The sequence below is a fragment of the Triturus cristatus genome, chromosome 8 (assembly GCF_964204655.1).
Source record: "Triturus cristatus chromosome 8, aTriCri1.1, whole genome shotgun sequence".
Lineage (NCBI taxonomy): Eukaryota > Metazoa > Chordata > Amphibia > Caudata > Salamandridae > Triturus > Triturus cristatus.
The window spans coordinates 748,009,995-748,029,872 of NC_140591.1; the positions used below are offsets into that span (position 1 = coordinate 748,009,995).

The 19,878-nt window shown below is 43.4% G+C and overlaps 1 protein-coding gene across 1 annotated transcript in view; it reads right to left on the minus strand.

Annotated features, from left to right (window-relative positions):
- Positions 1-19,878, minus strand: part of LOC146805017 (acetylserotonin O-methyltransferase-like) — a 582,624-nt gene that overhangs the window by 215,771 nt on the left and 346,975 nt on the right. Inside the window, exon 6 of the mRNA XM_085622166.1 lies at positions 573-713. Within this exon, the coding sequence (XP_085478292.1) occupies positions 573-713 (141 nt within the window). The remainder of the gene's footprint in view (positions 1-572; positions 714-19,878) is intronic.

Consider the following 19,878-nt stretch of genomic DNA (forward strand, 5'->3'; position numbering starts at 1 on the left):
GCATATTTATGTTCCCTGGCGCATCCCTGCAAATCAGCTGGGATGCGCCAGGGAAGATGCGTCACGCAAGTTTGCCCTTGCGCCACCGCAGATGCGCCGCATTTACAATGCGGTGTATCGAGGCGCAAGGACAAGCAGATACGTGACGCATCTGCCGGCGTAAGGTTGGCGCTGTTCCAACCTACCCTATCAATAACATGGTGCGTTAAGCCTTACGCCTGCTTCAAGCAGGCGCAGGGTTTTGACGCATCAGCGTTGGGAAAGTGACTCCGTGAAATCGTATAGATTTCACGGAGTCACTTTTCAGGGGCGTTCCTGCGACGGAACGCCCCCCCTGAGTAGAAACGCCCACATGAAACCTGACGCAGGTTTCATGTGGCGCAGGGCTTTACACCGTGACGCATCTCCATAGATGCGTCACGATGTAAATGGGGCGCAACATGGCGCAGGGTTTACACCGCCGCTGCATCACAAAAGTGACACAACGGCGGCGTAAATGTGGCGCAAGTCCCACATAAATCTGCCCCTCATTTTTTATGACCAACATTAGCACGTACAAGAAACCAACATACCTTCGTGGAACTTGATTTGAGTTTCTTCTGGGGATATGAAGTGTTTCTTAGCCATTTTTACCACTTTAGGCAAGTCAAACACTGTGACCGTAGACCGTGGGTATGCCGAAACAAACTCCCTTGCTAGAGCTCCTGTGCAGCCTTTTGAAGGAAAGTAAAATAGAGGAGAAATGTTAGCATTTGTCTTAATATAATTCAGTAAAGAACGTTCTGTGTCTGTTGAGAAGAAATATAGGCGTTCTTAATTTCCCCCAAACCTGCAAAAAACATCAACAAGATAGTGATTCCAACCTTGGTCATGGTCCTTTAAACTCTCCAGACGGAGCATTAATGGATATTAAAACTGATCTTTCTTGCTCTCTGCATTTATAGCGGGGAACAAATGACAAGCACGCTGCAAAATAACAACCAATGAAGAACAGCTGTTTGTGTATTGCATTTCTTAAGCACATATTTTGCCATAAAATGGCCTCTGGGCATTGAGGGAAACAATTACACCAAGATTCTCAAAGGTAAATGAATGAGAAAGACGATTGGACTAGGGAAGGTCAAGCCCTCAACGACAGTGACAGCATGTTAGTGAAGTAGAAGGTGAAACTCAAGTATCTGTTCAAATGTTGTGTGTTTTAGGATGTCTGCAAATGTTTTATGATATGACAGAAGTCATTCACTGTCCCACTGTCTAGTTATTCTTTCCAAAAGTGGAGATGAGGAGTGAAGTGTTCAGTATGTTGTCGCTCACAGAAACAATGATAATACGCCCCGCCCCCCCCCCCAAAAAAAACTGTAAGTAAGAACAGAAAAAATTGCATATTGGGGAAACTCTGCCTAAAGATGGTGTGGCTTATTTAACTAGAGGTGGAAAATTGTGTATGTCTGTAAGTAGGTGGCACTTGTACAGCCAGTCAGTCAAAATACTTTATTTCTATTACACAGATCAACAAAGTAAAAATAATAAAAACAGTTTACAAAAACAAGTCAGATAAAATACAGTGCAGCGTTTCTGGTGTCACATTTCCCACCCCTGAATAAAAGCTTCTGTCTGACTCCGATGAGCCCTCGAGGATCTCACTCAAATGGAAGCTTGAGCTGCTTCCCTCATTTTCTTCTTCCTGTGTAGTATTACCGCTGTGTCCTGCCTAATTTTTTTGAGCTCTGGCCCCTTTAGCAGTTCTAGAGACCTTAGCCAGAGTACGGGATCTCCCCTCCGCATCACGCACCGTAAGGCGCTTCATCAGGCCAAGGTTAGTGATCCCCTTTTCAAGCAAGAGTGCGATCACCTCAAGGCTTTCTTTGCCCATAAAAACTGTCATAAAAAAAGGGCAACATATCAAAATAGAGCAGAACATTCAATGGGTTGAGCACATTTGCAATTTGCAAGACTTTTGACTGGTTTCTTCCCTGTTATAATTGCTGAGGTAATGCCTATCACATGGACTTGGAGCGCCTTATCTAGACAGCCCTGAGAAATTTTACCACACCAAAAACATAGGGCTTGCGTGTGCTAGTGCTCAGAATTCTAAAAGCAACTCCTGGTATCAAGATTCTTACAAAGTGGAATACTTTACTTTGCCTGTAGACTACTGCATTTGGGGCAAAAGAACAATAAGGGGCCCATTAGGATGGTGGGCGGATCGCCCCCACCGGGCCGCCAGTAGCCACTGCCGGCCCGGCGGGTGCGATCCGCCTGCCATCCATGCCCAATTGAACCTCAGTCATATTAAGATGGCTGAGGGGTCCGCGGCGGATGGTAAGTCAGCTTTTCCGCTGGTTGACCCGTCAACCGGGTGGAAAACGTGCACAATATGGTGGCGGTGTCTGCAAGACACCGCCATCCATATTGTGACACAGGTGGTGATTCGCTTTGCTGCCATGTAAAGGCATGTGGTTCCGTCTGTTGGGGGCCCAGGGTGTTGGGAGTGGGGGTGCACATGGGGGGTACCTATGGTACCCCTCCTCATTGCCATGCACTACATGACAGGCACCACGTGGTGCCTACCATGTAGTGCATGGCAGTGCTGTGCACAGTCCTTTAACATTGCGAGCAGGCCTGCAGCCAGCAGATCCACCCGCAATGTTAAAGGGCCAGGATGCTCCTGCCAGTGTGGCGGGCGCATCCTGATTCACATGGCGGGACCGCCGCAACTTGGGCGGTCGGTCCCTGTCTCCTTTGCGATGGCGGGCGGACAATCGTAACGGGCCCCTTAGTGTTTTAATAATTCTTCCCCCCACCACATTCAGGACATTAATCATCGCCACCCTCACTCCCTGCAGACCAGTTGGAAGTAAAAGATTTGACCGGGAGGATACCATGTCTGAACTGCAGATATAGTTTACGTGCCAGAGAGTATTCAATTTCATCATTAGTGACCTCAAAACTCATAAAGGATATAAAATCAATGGAAGACAGTGTAAGACTGTGCTCTTGGTCAAGATATCCGTGGCTGCAGCCTCCTAATACAGGTTTTTTGATCTTTCCTCTGGATAGCTGGCACAGTTGCTCTGGGAAAAAACAATAGACATCTAGGCTCAGCCTCTGCAAAAGAGTTTTAATAACATGAAGCCAAGGAATTCTGCCTACACCTTGGTGGGTCACCAGGTATTTGTGTAGCATGAACATAGACAGCAGGCAGTGGAGCGGTTTAAAGGGTAAAGGAAAAATTACAGTCAATGAGTGACTGAAGGGGATTCTGGTTTCTGAGAATGGAGGTGGACTGTTATGTCATTGTGAAGAAGTGTTCTTTAAAAAATCTTCCTTCCTCTCTTATCAAAATTGGAGCAGTGTTGGGACTGTTCTGATTGAACCTTGCATATTGGCACAGTTCCTGGGTGCATATAAACAAAAGTCTACTGCCTCCTCTTTCCTCTTCTCCACTACTTAATCTCCAGTCTGAGGGTGTCCTGGCTCCATGTGTGCAGACAGCCATCGGTTGTTGTGAAAATATCAGCCAGATAAGTGGGGTGTCGGTCGTGATGGGATTGCAAATGATGCAGCTAGTTTTGAAGAGGCTGCAAGGCTAAAATGCGAGTCAGTTGATTTCCATCACTGTCAGTGCCATGTAGGATGTCCTTAAGAGGAGCGCAGTTTGAGGTGAGGGAGTCTAAGGAGCTGGATATTCCAAAAGCAAGACTATGAATGATTAAATGGCAGTTTTTCTGCACATATGCATGTTTTCCAAGTACATTGCGTGTAAAAATAATTCCACGGATTTTTACATATAATTTTATATGTATAAATTAGTACTGTTATTTTATGTGTATGTCTATAGTACTATACAAATTGGTATTGGTTTGTTACTTTTTTATATTTTTACTTATTTTATACAATTTGTTAAAATCACACAAACTGACACACACACACACAAAACACCCACTTACACACACTCGGATATAGACACACAAAAGCACACACTTATATATACACCAGCCCTGCACACACAAAATCATTACTCACAGACACTCTTTACCACCATATATATACTTGGAAAATGGCAGAGAAAAGAACACACTCATAGTCTCACATCCATACACAGACTAATACACACAAAACCACAGACACAGTCCCTCACCCTTCACTCATAAACATGCTCATGCACTCCCTAATAGACACCCACACACAGAGACACATTCACAGGGATAGACAAACATTGAATCATGTACCTGGATAGACAGACACATATTTACACACACATACTTGTTATTTTTAAATCTTACATTGGTTCTGCATCACCACCACACTATCAGCTAAAAGCCCACAAAACATGGTTTTACCTAGTGAGGTACCTCAAAGGTAACGTGGTACCATTAAAATAATTTTTTTTAAAAATATTTGAAGTATATCCTGTTTTAGTGGTGTAAGGTGGCTCTGAGAAGAGCTGTTGTGTTAATAGTGTGTTGTGCTCACATGTGTCAAACTGGATATGTTTCCTAATGTTGTTAAGAAAGATTCTGTTACCTTCTGCTGTGAAATGCACAACATCCTTTTAATAAGTTCCAGACATGCAGAAACAGATAATATTCGTAGCCCATTTCATGGTCACAGAGAAATGCTGAAATTGCTTTGTTGACATGTCTCTGAGATTTCTCAATCTTTAGACAAATCAAACTTGACCCCTGCCACTTCTGACTTTGACAAGTGTTGCAATATATAAAAAGAGCGTGAGGAAAGAGAGCCGTAAATTGTGCCAATGTCTCCTTCATTTGAATTTTGAGTGCTACCACTGTGATGGTGCCTGGATCATTCCCACAGAAGTGTACAATCAAGAGTTCTGAGTGCTTGCAATTAGAAAATCTCTGAACTAGAGGCAATGGTTGATGTCATTGCATACATCTGTGGCCAATCAAACTATTGTCAAAAGAAGAGGAATGGAGTGACCCAAACCTGCATGACGCACTGCCAAGGACTATCTAAGTCTATGAATGTAATTTATTATTCTTTTGAATGGTTTAAAACATCGAAATACATGATATTCTTCACTTTTTAGGTAGTCAATAAATAAATGCAAACGCAACAATCAGTTGATCAAAATCATGAAAAGATGAGGATTGACAAACGTATTCTATCCTTCAAATTTTGTTAACTCCACAGGCAACATAATCAATGTACTCTTCATTACAAAGAAAAGTCCCAATGCATTTTGGGTTTGTAAAACCCTTCTTCAGGGAATGCACATTGTAGAGGGGAAGTCAATTTCCAAATGGTCCACCGTACTGAGAGCTACAACCAAACAGAAAGTCTCATTGACTACATATATTGGGTTACAGAAGTCTCAATAGGATTTGCACTCAAAAGACGTGCAGTAAGTGAATGCCTCGTGACTCTTACAAGTGAAAAGACCTACTCTTGGTAGCCTAACCCAAGAGTTCAAAGAATAACATTATGTGTGTGGGTGACGAGAAATAAAAACAGAAAGGCCAAAGAAAAGAAGAAAAGGAAAGAGAAAGTGTCCCTATGCTTTGTGGATGATTAAAAAAAAAAAAACGTGCTAATAATTCGGTGCTCAACGGTGTCTTAAAAAACTTTGTGTCGCTAACGATTGAATACAAACAGCCGAGCTAAACCCGACAGGTGAATGAAATTGTACTCACAACGGAGTTAATCCCAAACGAATGTCGAAATGAAATTCGCCGCTTTCTGATGAAGTCAGGCATCTGTATAACCGAGAGATATTAAATGTAAATTTTCTCTCCAAGTCCTCGCAATATGTGTTCCCCTTTTAGAAAAGCACCCATGTGTTTTATCTAAAGTCTTACCCAAGAGACCACATTGAAATCCAGGCTTTTGAGTCGAGGAAGCTGAAAAGATGAAAAATAAAAACTATTCAGCCTGAGTCACAAGGAAACCCAAACGGGATCCAAGTTAAAAACCAGGGGCGTAGTTTCCAGAGAATCAAACACCGCTTACCAGCAGGTCAGAGAAGGTTCCGTCTTGGTATGTGTTCCATCGTCAGTAGAGAGCGTGCGTGTTGACTCTTACGTTCCCAGGACGTTTTTAAAGGGGCCGTACTGTCAATAAGGCGGCTTTAATTCAAAACTTTATTGAAAACATATAATTCTGGCGTATGCTCAGGAAATAAAAAGCCGAAAGACAATGCGAGAATGTGGGAAGTCAAATGTAAACATGAATGTGAAAAAAAGGAAAGACAAAGATAAAAAGAAAGAGTTCAAATCTTTACAAATAGCAAATGTGTGACTTCAGACCAGAGCATGTCCTTGGTGAGGACATTGAACGAAACACTTTATGAGTGGTAATATTTTAAGAAAGCAACTTACTGAAAACATAACAGTTCCACATGGTCATTGAGGCCGCCCGGGGTCAGCGTGCCAAGTTTTTTTATCCAAACAGTTTCTTTACGTGCTAAAGTTGTATTGAAATCAATACCTGTGATAGATTGTATTTTTTCCAAAACGGTGAAACGTAATTGTGGTATGGTATGTGAGGTGTTTACCCAATGTGTTGCTAGGCAAGATTTGAGATTTTTATTGCGTATGGTGCTTTTGTGTTCCACTATTCTCGTCTTAATTTTTCTCGTGGTTCTCCCTACGTAGACTAATCCACAAGGACACTGAATCGCGTAAATGACACCCTCAGTGTTACAATCTGAGGAGTGTCTCAATGTGATTTTCTGACCTGACTGAGGATGTGAAAATGTGTTGCCTACGATAACGTTACCACATTGACCACAATTATGGCATTTACGCATGCCTTTATAGGTTTGTCTTCTGGGTAAATGTTTTGATTTGAGTAGTTCTCGGATGTTCTTGGATCTAGTGTGTGCGAATAGAGGGGGTCTCTATATAAGTCCGTAAAATCAATTTCTTGTGAAATGATCTCCCAGCGTTTGCGGATAACTTTCTTTATTTGTGAGGCTTGCGCTGAATATTTTAAGACAAACACCTCGCGTGGGTTCGTGGGTTTCTGTGATGGATGAAGAAGTTCTTCTCGTTTTTTAAAGGCCACTGTCCTTTGGGCTTCCTCGAGCACATCCTCAGTATATCCACGTTCTGTGAGAGGTTGTGATAATGTACATTCTTTCCTTCCAGGTACAGATACTTCGGATTTGACCTCACAAACATTGAGGTGGCGAGTACCCACCTAACCACTAAGAGTCATAAAGCACTCTTCAAAACCCCGGTCCTGACGGAAGCCTCTAGAGAATCCAAGAGGCTGAAACATGTTGACCAACACTAGTGCGTCAGACCAGTAACTTGGTCTACACACGCACAACTGCATTTTTTAAATTTCTTTTAATAAAACCCACATCAGTAGCGACACGAGGAATTTTATTTTCACTTTATCAGAGTCCACAAACACACCCTCTTTTCATTTCTAACCACTTCTGATAAACCAGTTGGTCTTCCTCGTGGCGGAGGTCAGCATATTGACTAAGGAATGACCCAATGATCATGCTGTTACAGTACACCTTGGCGGAGAATCAAGATATACCGCCCTTTTGCCTGTGTACATATATGAGGGTTTTTTAAGACGGTCTCCGCGCGACTTAAGACCCTGGCTACACAAGACAAGTGGTCCATTTCCCCCCCATTTCTCTTGTCTTTGGACCAACACTAGACTTTACAACATGTTTTCACATTTAACAATCATGATTTCCCAAGTGCTGTATAGCATTTGTGGGCAAGTGGCAAAGATAGGATTCCAATCCATTTCCACGTAAAGCATCATTACACTCATGAGACCCAAGAGAAAAAGATATGCAAACCAGAGACCAAATATTCAACCTGGGCAAAGGAGGCCAAAGAGTAACATTCCTTTATAAACTTTCCAGGCAAAGATACACAGAAAGCATATATACAAAGTGGCCTCTCACCCAGCTATTTAGTATTGAAGAGTACTGCCACCCAGATATAGAGACCTTCGGCTGTGTAAATGTCATAATATATGGTTGTGATATGTTTCCCTACTACACTGGGTAGGTTTCCGAAACAAACACTCACTTATTTATGTTCATTACAAAAAAACTGCAAATCTCATAGTCAATGTGGCAGTTCAGCCAGCAAATCAGGGCAAGGAAGGTCTGACACCTACCAATAGAAACTTTAAGATATGGACATCCATAGGGAAATTCCACAGTTGAGATGGTGTTCTCAACATTGTAAAATAGAAGGATTTTTGTAAAAATAACTTTCAAAAATAAATATAAAAATAGTTTTGTGTTAATTATAAATGTAAATTCATTTTATAAAATGTATTTTAAAATTTGAACAAAATAAAACAAACTACAGCAGTAGTAATTTGATTTTGCATCAAATATTTAATTAACCGATACCTATTAAATTAAACTAAATTAATGCTTCAGAAATTTAAATTAAAACAACTTAATTCCCACCTAAAAAAATGTTTTTACTAAGGCATACTAATTATTTAACATTATGTATAGAATTAATTCAAATTAATGTCGTTTTTTCCTCAAAGATCTTTTTATTCAACTTGATTTCTGCGTGAAATATAACACATTGCAAATTATACAGGACTTCATGTGTGCATTACGATCTATTACAAGTACAGTTTCTGGCCTTGGAAAGTCCCCTCACCCCTTCACACATTGTGCATGATGTCCATTTTACCAAGTCCAACATTGGGGTTAGCACCCCAAACAATTCTAATGTACAAAAAAAAACCCTAACCCACCCTTTCCTTCCCCTGCCTGGTGTTGATGTAACATCAAAGGTAAACATTTGGGCAATCAGGTTTGTGCCGAATAGAGGGGCATTACCTTTCTCACAGATATCTTGCCATCCTTAACACTTTGCTGCGCTAAGTCAAGCCTAGACGTTAGTGCATAGCTCTCATGGAGTCGGGACAAACCGCCGAGGGAAAACCCTGGGACAGGAAGGTAATTAACAGGCCCTATTTGTATTAAAAGTTTCTGTATTCATCTCTAAAGATATACACCATTCTTTCCATGGTGAGGATTCTCCAGAGTCGTGTATGCCATAGCGACAGAGCAAGTGCCTCTTTCTTTTTCCAGGCTGCTGCTATTGTAGTTTTGGCTGCCCCAAGACATATCAATGGAATAGCCTTGTCCGCCCTCGTCTGGTGCTCAAGGTTGGGTCTCTAATGTCCAAGAGTACTCCCTCTATAGAGGTTGGTATGGGGTACAACAGCATTCCTTTAATGTGTGATAAAATCTCTTTAAAAAAAGCACGAATTGAAGGACAATCCCACCATTTGTGACGGAAATCCCCAAGAAGGCCACACCCTCGCCAGCATAGCTTGGATGTGTCCAGGGATATCTTTTCGAGTTTAGAGGGGTATAAGTACTAATTAAACAGGGTCTTGTAGTGAGCCTCCCTCAAGGCCACTGAGTGATTATTCTTGGAAATGTCCAACCATATGTGACGCAAATCTTCTTCTGCAATGTCCCTCCCCACCACTTGTTCCCAGAACGATTTGAAGCTTGCTTGCGGTGTGTGCACTGTTAATAGTAACATTGAATAAAGTGCAGAGATTGCGCCTTCACTGAGCCCGCCTTCCGTATACATTGCTCTATCTGTGTACGCTCTCTGGTGGCAGCTTCCCTCATCCATGATTGGGATACCCAATGTTTGAGTTGGAGGTAGTGGCAATGCTTGCTACTCGGAACCTTAAATTCCCTTTGGCAACTCGCAAAAGTAAATTGTGGAACAAATCTGAGACCATCAAGAAACCTCCGTCCCGCCACCCATCAAATGGGCCTTCCCTCATAGCTGGTGGAAAATCTGGGTTAAAGTGTATGGGTGTGTAGGTTGAGGGGAAGGTAGTCCATCTTTCGTAACCTCATCCCAGATCTTGAGAGTGGTATGTGTCAGGGTGCTGATGTATGCTTTGGCCAGTCTATCTTTCTTATGCTTCCAGATCACATCTCAAATCGACCTTCCCACTAACGCCCTATCAATGTGGAGCCAGTGTTTGCCGGACTCCCTCATTGGCCACTCTACCATCACTCTTAGCTGTGCTGCTTTATAGTGTAGTGAGAAGTCTGTGAGCACCACACCCCCTCCTTCTTGGGTCGCCAAAAGACATGGAATGGAAGATGCGCCCTACCCCCTACTATATGAATTTAGTAATAAGGGAGTGAAGCCTTGGTAATAGATCGCAGTCGAAGTCGACTGGGAGTGCCTGGAACAGATAGAGTAATTTTGGGAGTAGTGTCATTCTGATGGCATTTATCCTTCCAAGTCAGGAAATGTATAACAGTTTCCAGCCTTTAAGATCTTGCTGGGGCTGAGACAGTAGTGTGGGATAGTTAGCTTTATACAAGTCTTCAATCTTCGGTGTGAGCTGAATGCCTAAATATTGCAGGGAACGTTTAGCTCATTGAAGAGAGGTCAGCCGGTGGGGCTGCAGGGCCCCTCCCTCAGAGACTGTAAGGTTTAGAATGTAAGATTTTGATAAATTGACCTTGAAGTCTGCCACCCCTTCAATTTTACCCAATTCTATTTGTAGTGTCTGAAGTGAGTGACCTGGAACTGCAAGTGTCATCAAGATATCGTCTGCAAAGAGAAAAGCCTTCTGTTCTGTACCCCCAAAGTGAATGCCCTTAATCTCTGGGTTTGCTCTAAATTGAGTAGCCAAGGGTTCGATGCTAAGGGCGAATAAGAGGGGGGAGAGTGAGCAACACTGCCTCGTGCCCCTGCTTAACGCGAATGGGAGTGATGAAGCCCTGTTGACCTGAACTTTGGAGTGTGGGTGTCTATAGTTGGCCCTACCCATATTAAGGAATCTGTCCCCAAAACCAATCTTTTGCATGGTAAGGAAGAGAAACGACCAATCCACCCTATCAAAGACCTTCTCTGTGTCTAAACCCACCAATATCGCTAGTATCTTAAATTTGGAAAATCAGGTGTATTGTCCTCCGGATGTTATCATGTGTCTGTCTACCTTTTATGAAGCCGAATTAATCAGGGTGGGTTAGTGCGGGCATTACATTTTCTAAGTGCACAGCCAATATTGGGGAGAAAATTTTAGCATCTAGGTTTAACAGCGCAATAGGCCTATATGGGGCACAGCTCTGGGGGTTGTTCCCTGGTTTACGGATAACCGTGACCAGGGCCTCTGCCATAGAGGTCGACACCATGGAATCTTCTGCTATAGCATTAAACAACACGGTAAGGTGTGGGAGAAGCTCCACCATAAAAATTTTATAAAAGTGTGCTGTCAGGTCATCGGGTCCAGAGAATTTGTGGATTTTAAGCTTCGAGATTGCCTGTCTCACTTCTTTGACAGTGATAGACTCGTTTAAACGATCCCTCTCAGCAGGTGAGATGTGGTGGAGTTCTAGACAGTCTAGGTATTGTTGTTGCCTAGATGTGTCTGGGGGTGAGCCAGTGTAAAGGTCCTCATAGAACTTTCCAAAGATGCAGGCTTTGGTCTCATCTGAGTAAATTAGTAGACCATCCATATCCTGTATTCCCCCAATGTATTCTCGCGCCCTTTTTTTGCGCATCTGTCTCGCTAAGTGGGATCCCACTTTACCCCCCTGGGTGTAGGATATCTGTAAAAGTCTAAATAGTGTGTATTCAGCCCTGTTCGTATAGATCGCCTTGATTTTTCCCTTCAGTGCACTGAGATGACGCTGCAATACTCTGGATGGTGTTTTCTTATGGGCCTTCTCTAGTTCCTTCTCCAACCCTTCTCGTTCCTTAGCCCTTTGTTTATTTAGTGTTGAATTCAATTGAACACATTTGTCTCTGAGGACTGCTTTCAAACCTTGTCCGAAATCGGTAATCCCAGAATGCATAAACCCTCTTCCTGATATGTGATGTGTCTTATTTGGTTGTTAAATCCAAAAGTGAGTCCAAAGGGAAAGGTTCATCTATAGCGGATGTTGTCTTCTTGCCGTTACGTTGTTATTGGACGTAATTGCTGTCTGTGTACCAGCGTGGAGGGGGCCAGATCCTAGAAGAGCATGCATTTATAGCCTTGGAAAGAGGTCTCCTCTTTTTTCCGTGCCGCCTGTAGGATCGCTTCCTTTGTCTTAAAAGAGTGCAACTTGGCGAGTAGGTCTCGTGTGCATCTCCTCTCTCCCGTTTGTTGGTTCCCCACAATATGCATCCAGTCAATCTCGATCTTCAACTGGCTTGGGCGCAGTATCTCAGAGTAGAGACCTTGCACAAAGGCTCCCAAGTCCGGCCCCTCCGCGCTCTCCTCCAGGTCCCTAATTTGAATGTTCTCCAGTCTGGATCTATTTTCTAGGTCTTCTGCTTTCATGAGGACCTGGTGGAGTTGTGCCTGGATATCGTGCTGTTTTTCCTGCATCTTTGATGTGCGGGTATCAAGTGATTGCCTCTGGTCCTCCAATTCCAGCACCCTGGACCCTACGGCGTCTACATCTAGCTGGAGTATTGAAATGGGGCCGGAGAGGTCTGCCCTCAGTTGGTCTAGTGAGGCCTGTGGGTCATGATTAATCTCCGCACATATTTCTGTGTTAAAGTCCCTAAGCGTGGCCACTAGATCCTCCCTAGTAAATGCCATTGTGGTAGTCTGCCCCCCTTCGTCGTGTGCTGGACCCTTTTCAGCATCAGAGAAGTAGTTTGTGACCTTATTCAATACTTATTTTGGTGGCATAAGGGCTGCGGCATGAGCCTTTCCCATGGGGTGTGATACTACCCCTCTGGCTTGTGGACACCTTGTGTAGATTTGAGTAAGACAGTGGCTTTCAACTGAGCTGTAGCTACGCTGGAGTCAATGCTTTCATGAGTCATGCAGAATGAGCAAGTGTGTGACAGCGTGGCGCTCCAACACCCTATCCCTTGGCTCTCCGGGTGGGGATGTTACTGGAAAAGAGCTCCGTGGGAATCACTCCCCCTCCCAGACATTCGCGCTCATGGTGCCCCTTGTATTGTTAGTGTAGTCCTGTTCCGGGTACCATTTTAAGCTCAAGCACTGCCTTTGCCTGTTCCCTCCAGTTTCTGCCCAGGCCTCAACATTCCAACAGGTGAAGGCTTTGCAGGTGGGGGCCCCCCCAGGGCTGCCTTTGCGCTCCAATTTGTTGCGCCCGGGTGTCCTGCTCATCTCCTTACAGCATCGGAAAGGCTGGGGTGCATTTCTGTTGTGTCTTTATTCTCTGCGACCACTTGACTCTCGCACCACCGGGGACCGTGTCGTGGGGGTATGAATCTTGCCCGGCACAGCTGTCTGCTGAAACGAAGGGCAGTAGATGGCTACCGTCACTGCCGCAGCCGTTACTGCCTCCAAAGATCTTTGCCTTCCCTGGGTCCCACACGGACAACAGCTGTAGCGCCATCTTGCCTCGGTGCTCAGTCTCAGGCCCCACTGGAGAAACCCCCAAACAGTCCAAAACGCTGCGTGGGAGTTATGCCCCTGGCCGACTCACTGTATCATGCCACCAATACGGCTTGATTTTGGTGAGTTTCAGTTCATCCGCTCCGAGGATTCACCGTCCGGCAGATACGTGGCTCCGGAGCTGAAGTGGATCACGTCCACCCAGCCATCTTGCCTAGCCACGCCCCCAAAATAATTTAGTTTAATAAAATTATTGTTACATAAACTTCCACATTTAAAATAGGGTATTCAAATATTTGTGAATTAAATGAAAAATATGTATTATTTTCATATATTTCTTAACATTAAGTTATATTTATTTATATTTCAACTATTTTGAATAATTTAATTGAATTTCACATTATTTGCTATCAGGTTTTATTTAAACTCCCTACATCCCTTATCTTCTGTTGGAGGGTGTTGCAGTACCAGTGGTTAGCCATGTGTGATGCTAGACGTTCTATAGTTGCTTTTTAATAGCAACTTACATCTGGATTTTGTGAATAAACAAATAGCAGTAAACTTTCTTATAAGTGTAGATTACTTTTTAAATGTTGTAGGAATTGTTATCTGAAAGCAAATGGAGAGTGCACCACAAACAGTGACTTTCTCACAGTTTAATACTCTACAATAATATTACATCAGTAATTGGGCAGACTACATTTTCTGTAAAATACATGTACATTTTGTATTACGGGATGCAAGACATCCAGGGCAACATTTCCCAGGAGGCATTCCAGTAATTATGACTGTCTATTTGAGAAACCCAGCAAAATGTTGAGAAGATAATTCTCCACATCTTTCATTATATCTTCAGGCATAAATATATGTGGCCTGTCAATCCCATGGATCTCTGCAGAATAAAAACATGATTGAAATGTAGCTTTCTCTCAAGTTGGTCTTTTCAGGTCCGCAAATCCAAGTGGGATCCACAAACCAGAAATTCTCTTACTGCTAGCCTACAACTTTAAAACTTTTTTGAAGTTGCTATTACAAGGCCCCTGAATCCTGATACAAAATGAAAGGAACCTTAAGAGGCAGGATACGTGTCCCCTAACAACATGGCTCAAGTCAAGCAGGAAATGTATGTGTTAAACAACACAGAATTCAGATTTCCTTGTGAGATTACAAAAATTACATCAAGTCATAAATGGTAATGCTCTATTCCAGAAGACTTAACTTGTAATTGCACAATACTGTGGTGGGTTGATGCAAATGTAATGCTTATCAGTGCAGCTAAACTTGGAATTAGAGCCTTAGCGTTAAGAGTAATGCAATATGTGGGCTCCTGAGGACTGCATTATTGTGTGTATATATATATATATATATTATTTATATATATATATTACCTACTGGCGGTCGCCAGTAGGTAGTTATAGTTAGGACCCCTTTTCCATAGGAAATCCGCAACATTCTATTTTGAATAACTTTGGCGCCGGTCGACGAATCCTCGCGAATTTCTCAAAATAGGTGGGGCGCTACGCTCCGCTCCTACCCTGAAAGTCTCGGGGGGATTCGTCAAGCGGGGGCTGAGATAAAAGGGGGGTCCCAAAACGCGTTTTTCCCATGCATTTTTCCATAGGACCTTTAGACAGGGCTACAGCCCGAACGGCTGAACAGAATTACTAGAAATTTGGCAGAGAGGTAGTCCTCAGGTCAAGGAAGTGCCTTTTGTAGGTTTGGTGTAAATCTGTTCAGTAGATTCTGAGAAAATAGCCTTTAAATCAATATATATATCTGAGCCAGCTTACGGTACGCTTACCGTAAGCTTACCGTACGCGTACGGAGGCGTGCGCGAGCGCGATTCTGATTGGCTCTTAGATCTTAGTAAACATTCGAAACAGCCGAAACCAGGAAGCGACGGCCGCCATTTTCTCTCTCGCACTGAGAGTTAGGTTGTTAAATAAAACCAATAAACATCTAAAGGGGCTGTTTAGACAGCTCCCACACACCTAGCCATGTTGAGGGAGACCCCAAAGACCCCCCAAGGCCAAAAATGCAAATTTTAATTTTTCGCTAATTTTGCCGAGTACGCTTACCGTACGTGTACGGTAAAAAAAAAAAAAAAAAAAAAACTATCCACACTCTCCCCACCCCCTGTGCTTTTGGTGGCCGAAAACCACAATATTTTGAACAAAAATAATAAAAGAAAAAATTAACAACACTCTCTTCACCCCGTGTGCAAATGGTGCAAAACGAAGTGCATCATATGTCCTCCATGTGCGCACGGTGCGCGAAGCGCATCGTGCGTACATGGCCCATCCTGCGTAAAGTGGGCGCGCGGTGCGCGAAGCGCACCGCGTGCTTACTGTGCGCGCATGGTGCGCGAAGCGCACTGTGCGCGCACGGAACGAACTGCGTTAAGTGGGCGCGCACGCCACGAATGGCGTAAAGTAACTTAGCATTTAAAAAACCGTACAAATTCACTGAAAAAACCATAGGTTTCACACACGTTATAGTTAGGAATTAGCATTTAAAAAACCTTGCAAATTCACTGAAAAAACCATAGGTTTCACACATGTTATAGTTAGCGGAAGTTTTACTGATAAAAAACCAGTGAAATTCCCCCATTATAGTTAGTGCAGGCAACTATAACTCACGCGACCGCAATCTTCTGCTGATGACATATGTGTCTTTATGAAAAAAAAATATTTGAAATATATGTATAGCTAAAAATGTATGGAAGAAGACATGGGCAAATAAGTGTCTAAATACAGTATTAGCATCAGCAGAGGATTGCGGTCGCGTGAGTTATAGTTGCCTGCACTAACTATAACGGGGGAATTTCACTGGTTTTTTATCAGTAAAACTTCCGCTAACTATAACATGTGTGAAACCTATGGTTTTTTCAGTGAATTTGCAAGGTTTTTTAAATGCTAATTCCTAACTATAACGTGTGTGAAACCTATGGTTTTTTCAGTGAATATATATATATATATATATATATATATATATATCACCTACTGGCGGTCGCCAGTAGGTAGTTGTAGTTAGGAACTATTATCCATAGGAAATCTGCAACATTCTATTTTGAATAACTCATGCACCGGTTGAGGATTCTTTGCAAAAGTCTCAAAACTGGTGGGACGCTCCGGTCCGCTTCTGTTCTGAAAGTCTTGGGGTGATTCGTCAAGCAGGGGCTGAGAAAAAAGGGGGGTCCCAAAACGTGTATTGCCCATGCAATTTTCCATAGGAACCTTTAATCGCAGCTACAGCCCGAACAGCTGAACGGAATTACACCAAATTTCTCAAAGAGGTAGCCCTTGGTTCACACTCATGCATTTTGGTTAAATGGTGCAAATCCATTTAGTAGTTGCTGAGAATATCAAAGGTAAAATCACATACATATCTGGGAGGAGCCTACCCACACATCTCATTGTGAGATCTGATTGGCTGTTAGCACTTCATCCAAGAAGTGTTGGCAGCCATCTTGGGACCAATATACATGATAGCACCTCATTAAAAAGCATTGAAGTTAATGGAAAGTTTTAAGACTTTAGTTACATCATTAATCATTTGTTGATGGTACCAGCGGCGTAGCTAGGGGGGACAGTGGGGGCGGTCCGCCCCAGGCGGCACTGTTTTGAGGGCGGCGGCGGCCGCGCGGCACTGGCCCATTGCGGCGGCCGTTATAATTTATTTGGGGACACTGACAGTCAGTGTACCCAAATAAATTATAAAGGCCGCCGCAACGGGCCAGTGCCGCGCGACCGCCGTTTGAAGTATAAGCTCTGCTCACATGCTTGCAAAAAAGCAACAAATTGCCGCCTGCAGCACACGCACCACGCTATTTGGGCGCGCGGTGGAACAAGCTCCAGCGCGTGCACCGTGACGTCGAGCAGCCCACTACTTCCGGTGCAGCCAGGGAGAGCGCGTGCAGGGGTTGGGATGGATTCCTGCACCCCACCACCATTCCCCGATGACGTGGATGAATCAGCTATGGTGCCTGACACCCCTGGATGGGACCCGTTTACAAATATAAAGTGTACTTTAAAGGTAGGAGAGCACAGTGGGTCTGAATGGGCAGTTTTTCAAACCGGAGTGTAGTGCAAGCCCGGTTCTAGGGGATGGGCCGGGTGGGCCTTGGCAATGGCAATGAATCTGCAACCGATGTACAACAATAATAAAAAATGTTCAGATAACTGGTGATTTATGATCTTGCTGGAGAGCAATCATTTGTCTGTTGCTAGTTTTTAAATGCAGATTAACTGTATTTTATGTGGGTAGCTCGGTGGGTTACTGCCTTTGTCACAGAGATCCTTGCGTTACTTGCCGTTCAGAAGTTACAATCCTAAAATAGGACAGTGAACTCAGAACTGTCATCAAAGAGCTGCATACAAACTTCACCTTTTTTTGTGTTGTGATATAGTTAGAACTTCTCCAGTCTTTCATTATTCTGATGTCGCTAAAAAGAGTTTGTTTGGGAAGTCATACATTTTTATCAGTAAAGCCAACCTCCAACCACTGGAGTACTCTTTAAATCCTGAGTTTGTGCTTCTCCAGACCAAAGCCTTGTAAAATATATTGCCCACCAGTATGGATGACATGTGACTCCTACACGTGTAATCCTCATTGGCCTATGTGACATTCCCCGTAGACTGATTTATTGTCTCTGTGTAATGTGTGCGTTATGTAAAGTACTGTGACACCCTACACTGATATGAGTAGCGCAATACAACGAATGGAATGCATATGAGAGAGGGGCAACAGAGATGAGGGGCCCTGGTTAAAGGTGGCAGTGAGGGAATATGAGGAGCTGGTCATGAGGTGGAGCAACTACTGAGAGATGAGGGGTACTAGTGGAGGGTGGCAGTGAGGTAAGCGAGGAGGAGGTCATGGGGTAGGGGGCTACGGAGCGATGAGGGGCACTGGTGGAGGGTGGCAGTGATGGAGTCTGAGGAGGAGGTCATGAGGGGGAGGGGCTGCGGAGAGATGAAGGACACTGTTGGAGGGTGGTAGTAAAGGTATCTATGGAGAAAGAGGTCATTGTTAGGGCCCCAAAAAAGACTTTTGCACAAGCACTAAATCCAACCCTGTCATGGCCTTTCTGTTTTCGTATATTTAATTAACAGTCAGGTGATTAGGAAAACTGTGAAGCATACTTTAAAGTGCATGCTAATTACATTTACTGCTATATTCAATGCTTCAAGTTTGAAGGTGATTTTACTAATGTTTTTTTACCAGGAATAATGAAAATGCAACTGAATGGTGGCTCATATGGGGCTGGGGCCCAAGGTCAGCTGTGAGATAAGATGCACTGAAGAGGGGTGGTACAAAAGTGAATAATCAAGCCTGTAAGGGAGCACGCTGCAGAGTCTGGGGTCAGGTGGAGGTAGTAATGAAGAGGGATTCTTCCTGAAGGCTCGCACGGAGGGAGCCTGAGTAGTGTCACTTGCCTGATACTCCCACCTTAGAAATCTCCTCTTCCCATCAAAGGGACATTACATGGAGAAAAAAACACTTTTTGAGAGTAATAACATTTAGAAAGAGATTTGGAAAAGAGTGTGTTTTACTGGGCCTTGGTAGACTAAGAAGAGATAAAGGAGGGCTGGAAGCAGGCCTGGCTAGACATATAAGCGACAAATCGGGCCTGTAGTGGCCCACCCGAATGCACCCTTGGCCCACCCAAATAAAAGTTCCTGGAGCCGGGCCTGGTGCAGTGTGTGAGTTTTGGTGATATAATGTGAGGGTAGAAGGAGTAATTTAAAAGGTTGGATAGTTTAAATATAGGATGGGTTAATATAGGGCAGAGGTAGTAGGAGTATGAAGTAGTTTGGGTGTTGAAGGGGTAATTATGTTTGTGTGCATTTACTAATCTAGCACGTTCTAAATTCAGTACATTTGTGAGCAGATTTACCAAGATTCACACTATGCAACTATGTGCAATAGTCTCCCTTGCACAACCAAAATTTGCATTGCATTGTATTTACTGCGCATTGTGCCACAATGATGGCATCAGCCACACACATGCAAATAACTCTGTTATTTGTGACAAATATGATTTTTAATTTATGCAAAGACAGAGAAACAATACTTTGTATGAGTTTTGTGTTTTGAGTAAACCCTTGAATGCAATTCTTTTGTGCAGACAGCCTCCTAAGGGTAAATTAGGCACTGTGTGTACTTTTAGCAAATATCACACCTAATATGCTTTGAAATATTTTGGCATTTCCCATTGTCTGTTGAAGGTACTGGGCTATGCTAGTTTGTGTGGCTTTAGTTTAGTTGATATGGCTTTGCTTGGAGTTCTACCCCATTACACCCACTTTGCAAGAATTCTAAGGGGTTTTGTGCTACGCAACTAGAATTAGATTACTCAACAATATGTTGTTACATATATATTATAATTTATGGAATAATAAAATGTAAGAGGAGAGAGGGTGAATTTCAATAACAGTAAATAAGACCAGTTCTAGAAATCCTTGATATAGTGAAAGGGAAGGGGCATGGGGTAATGAGGCTGACATTGTGACATCGAAGATTTGCTCAGGTAAAATGGGTCATGCTGAGTGAGCAGGGTAA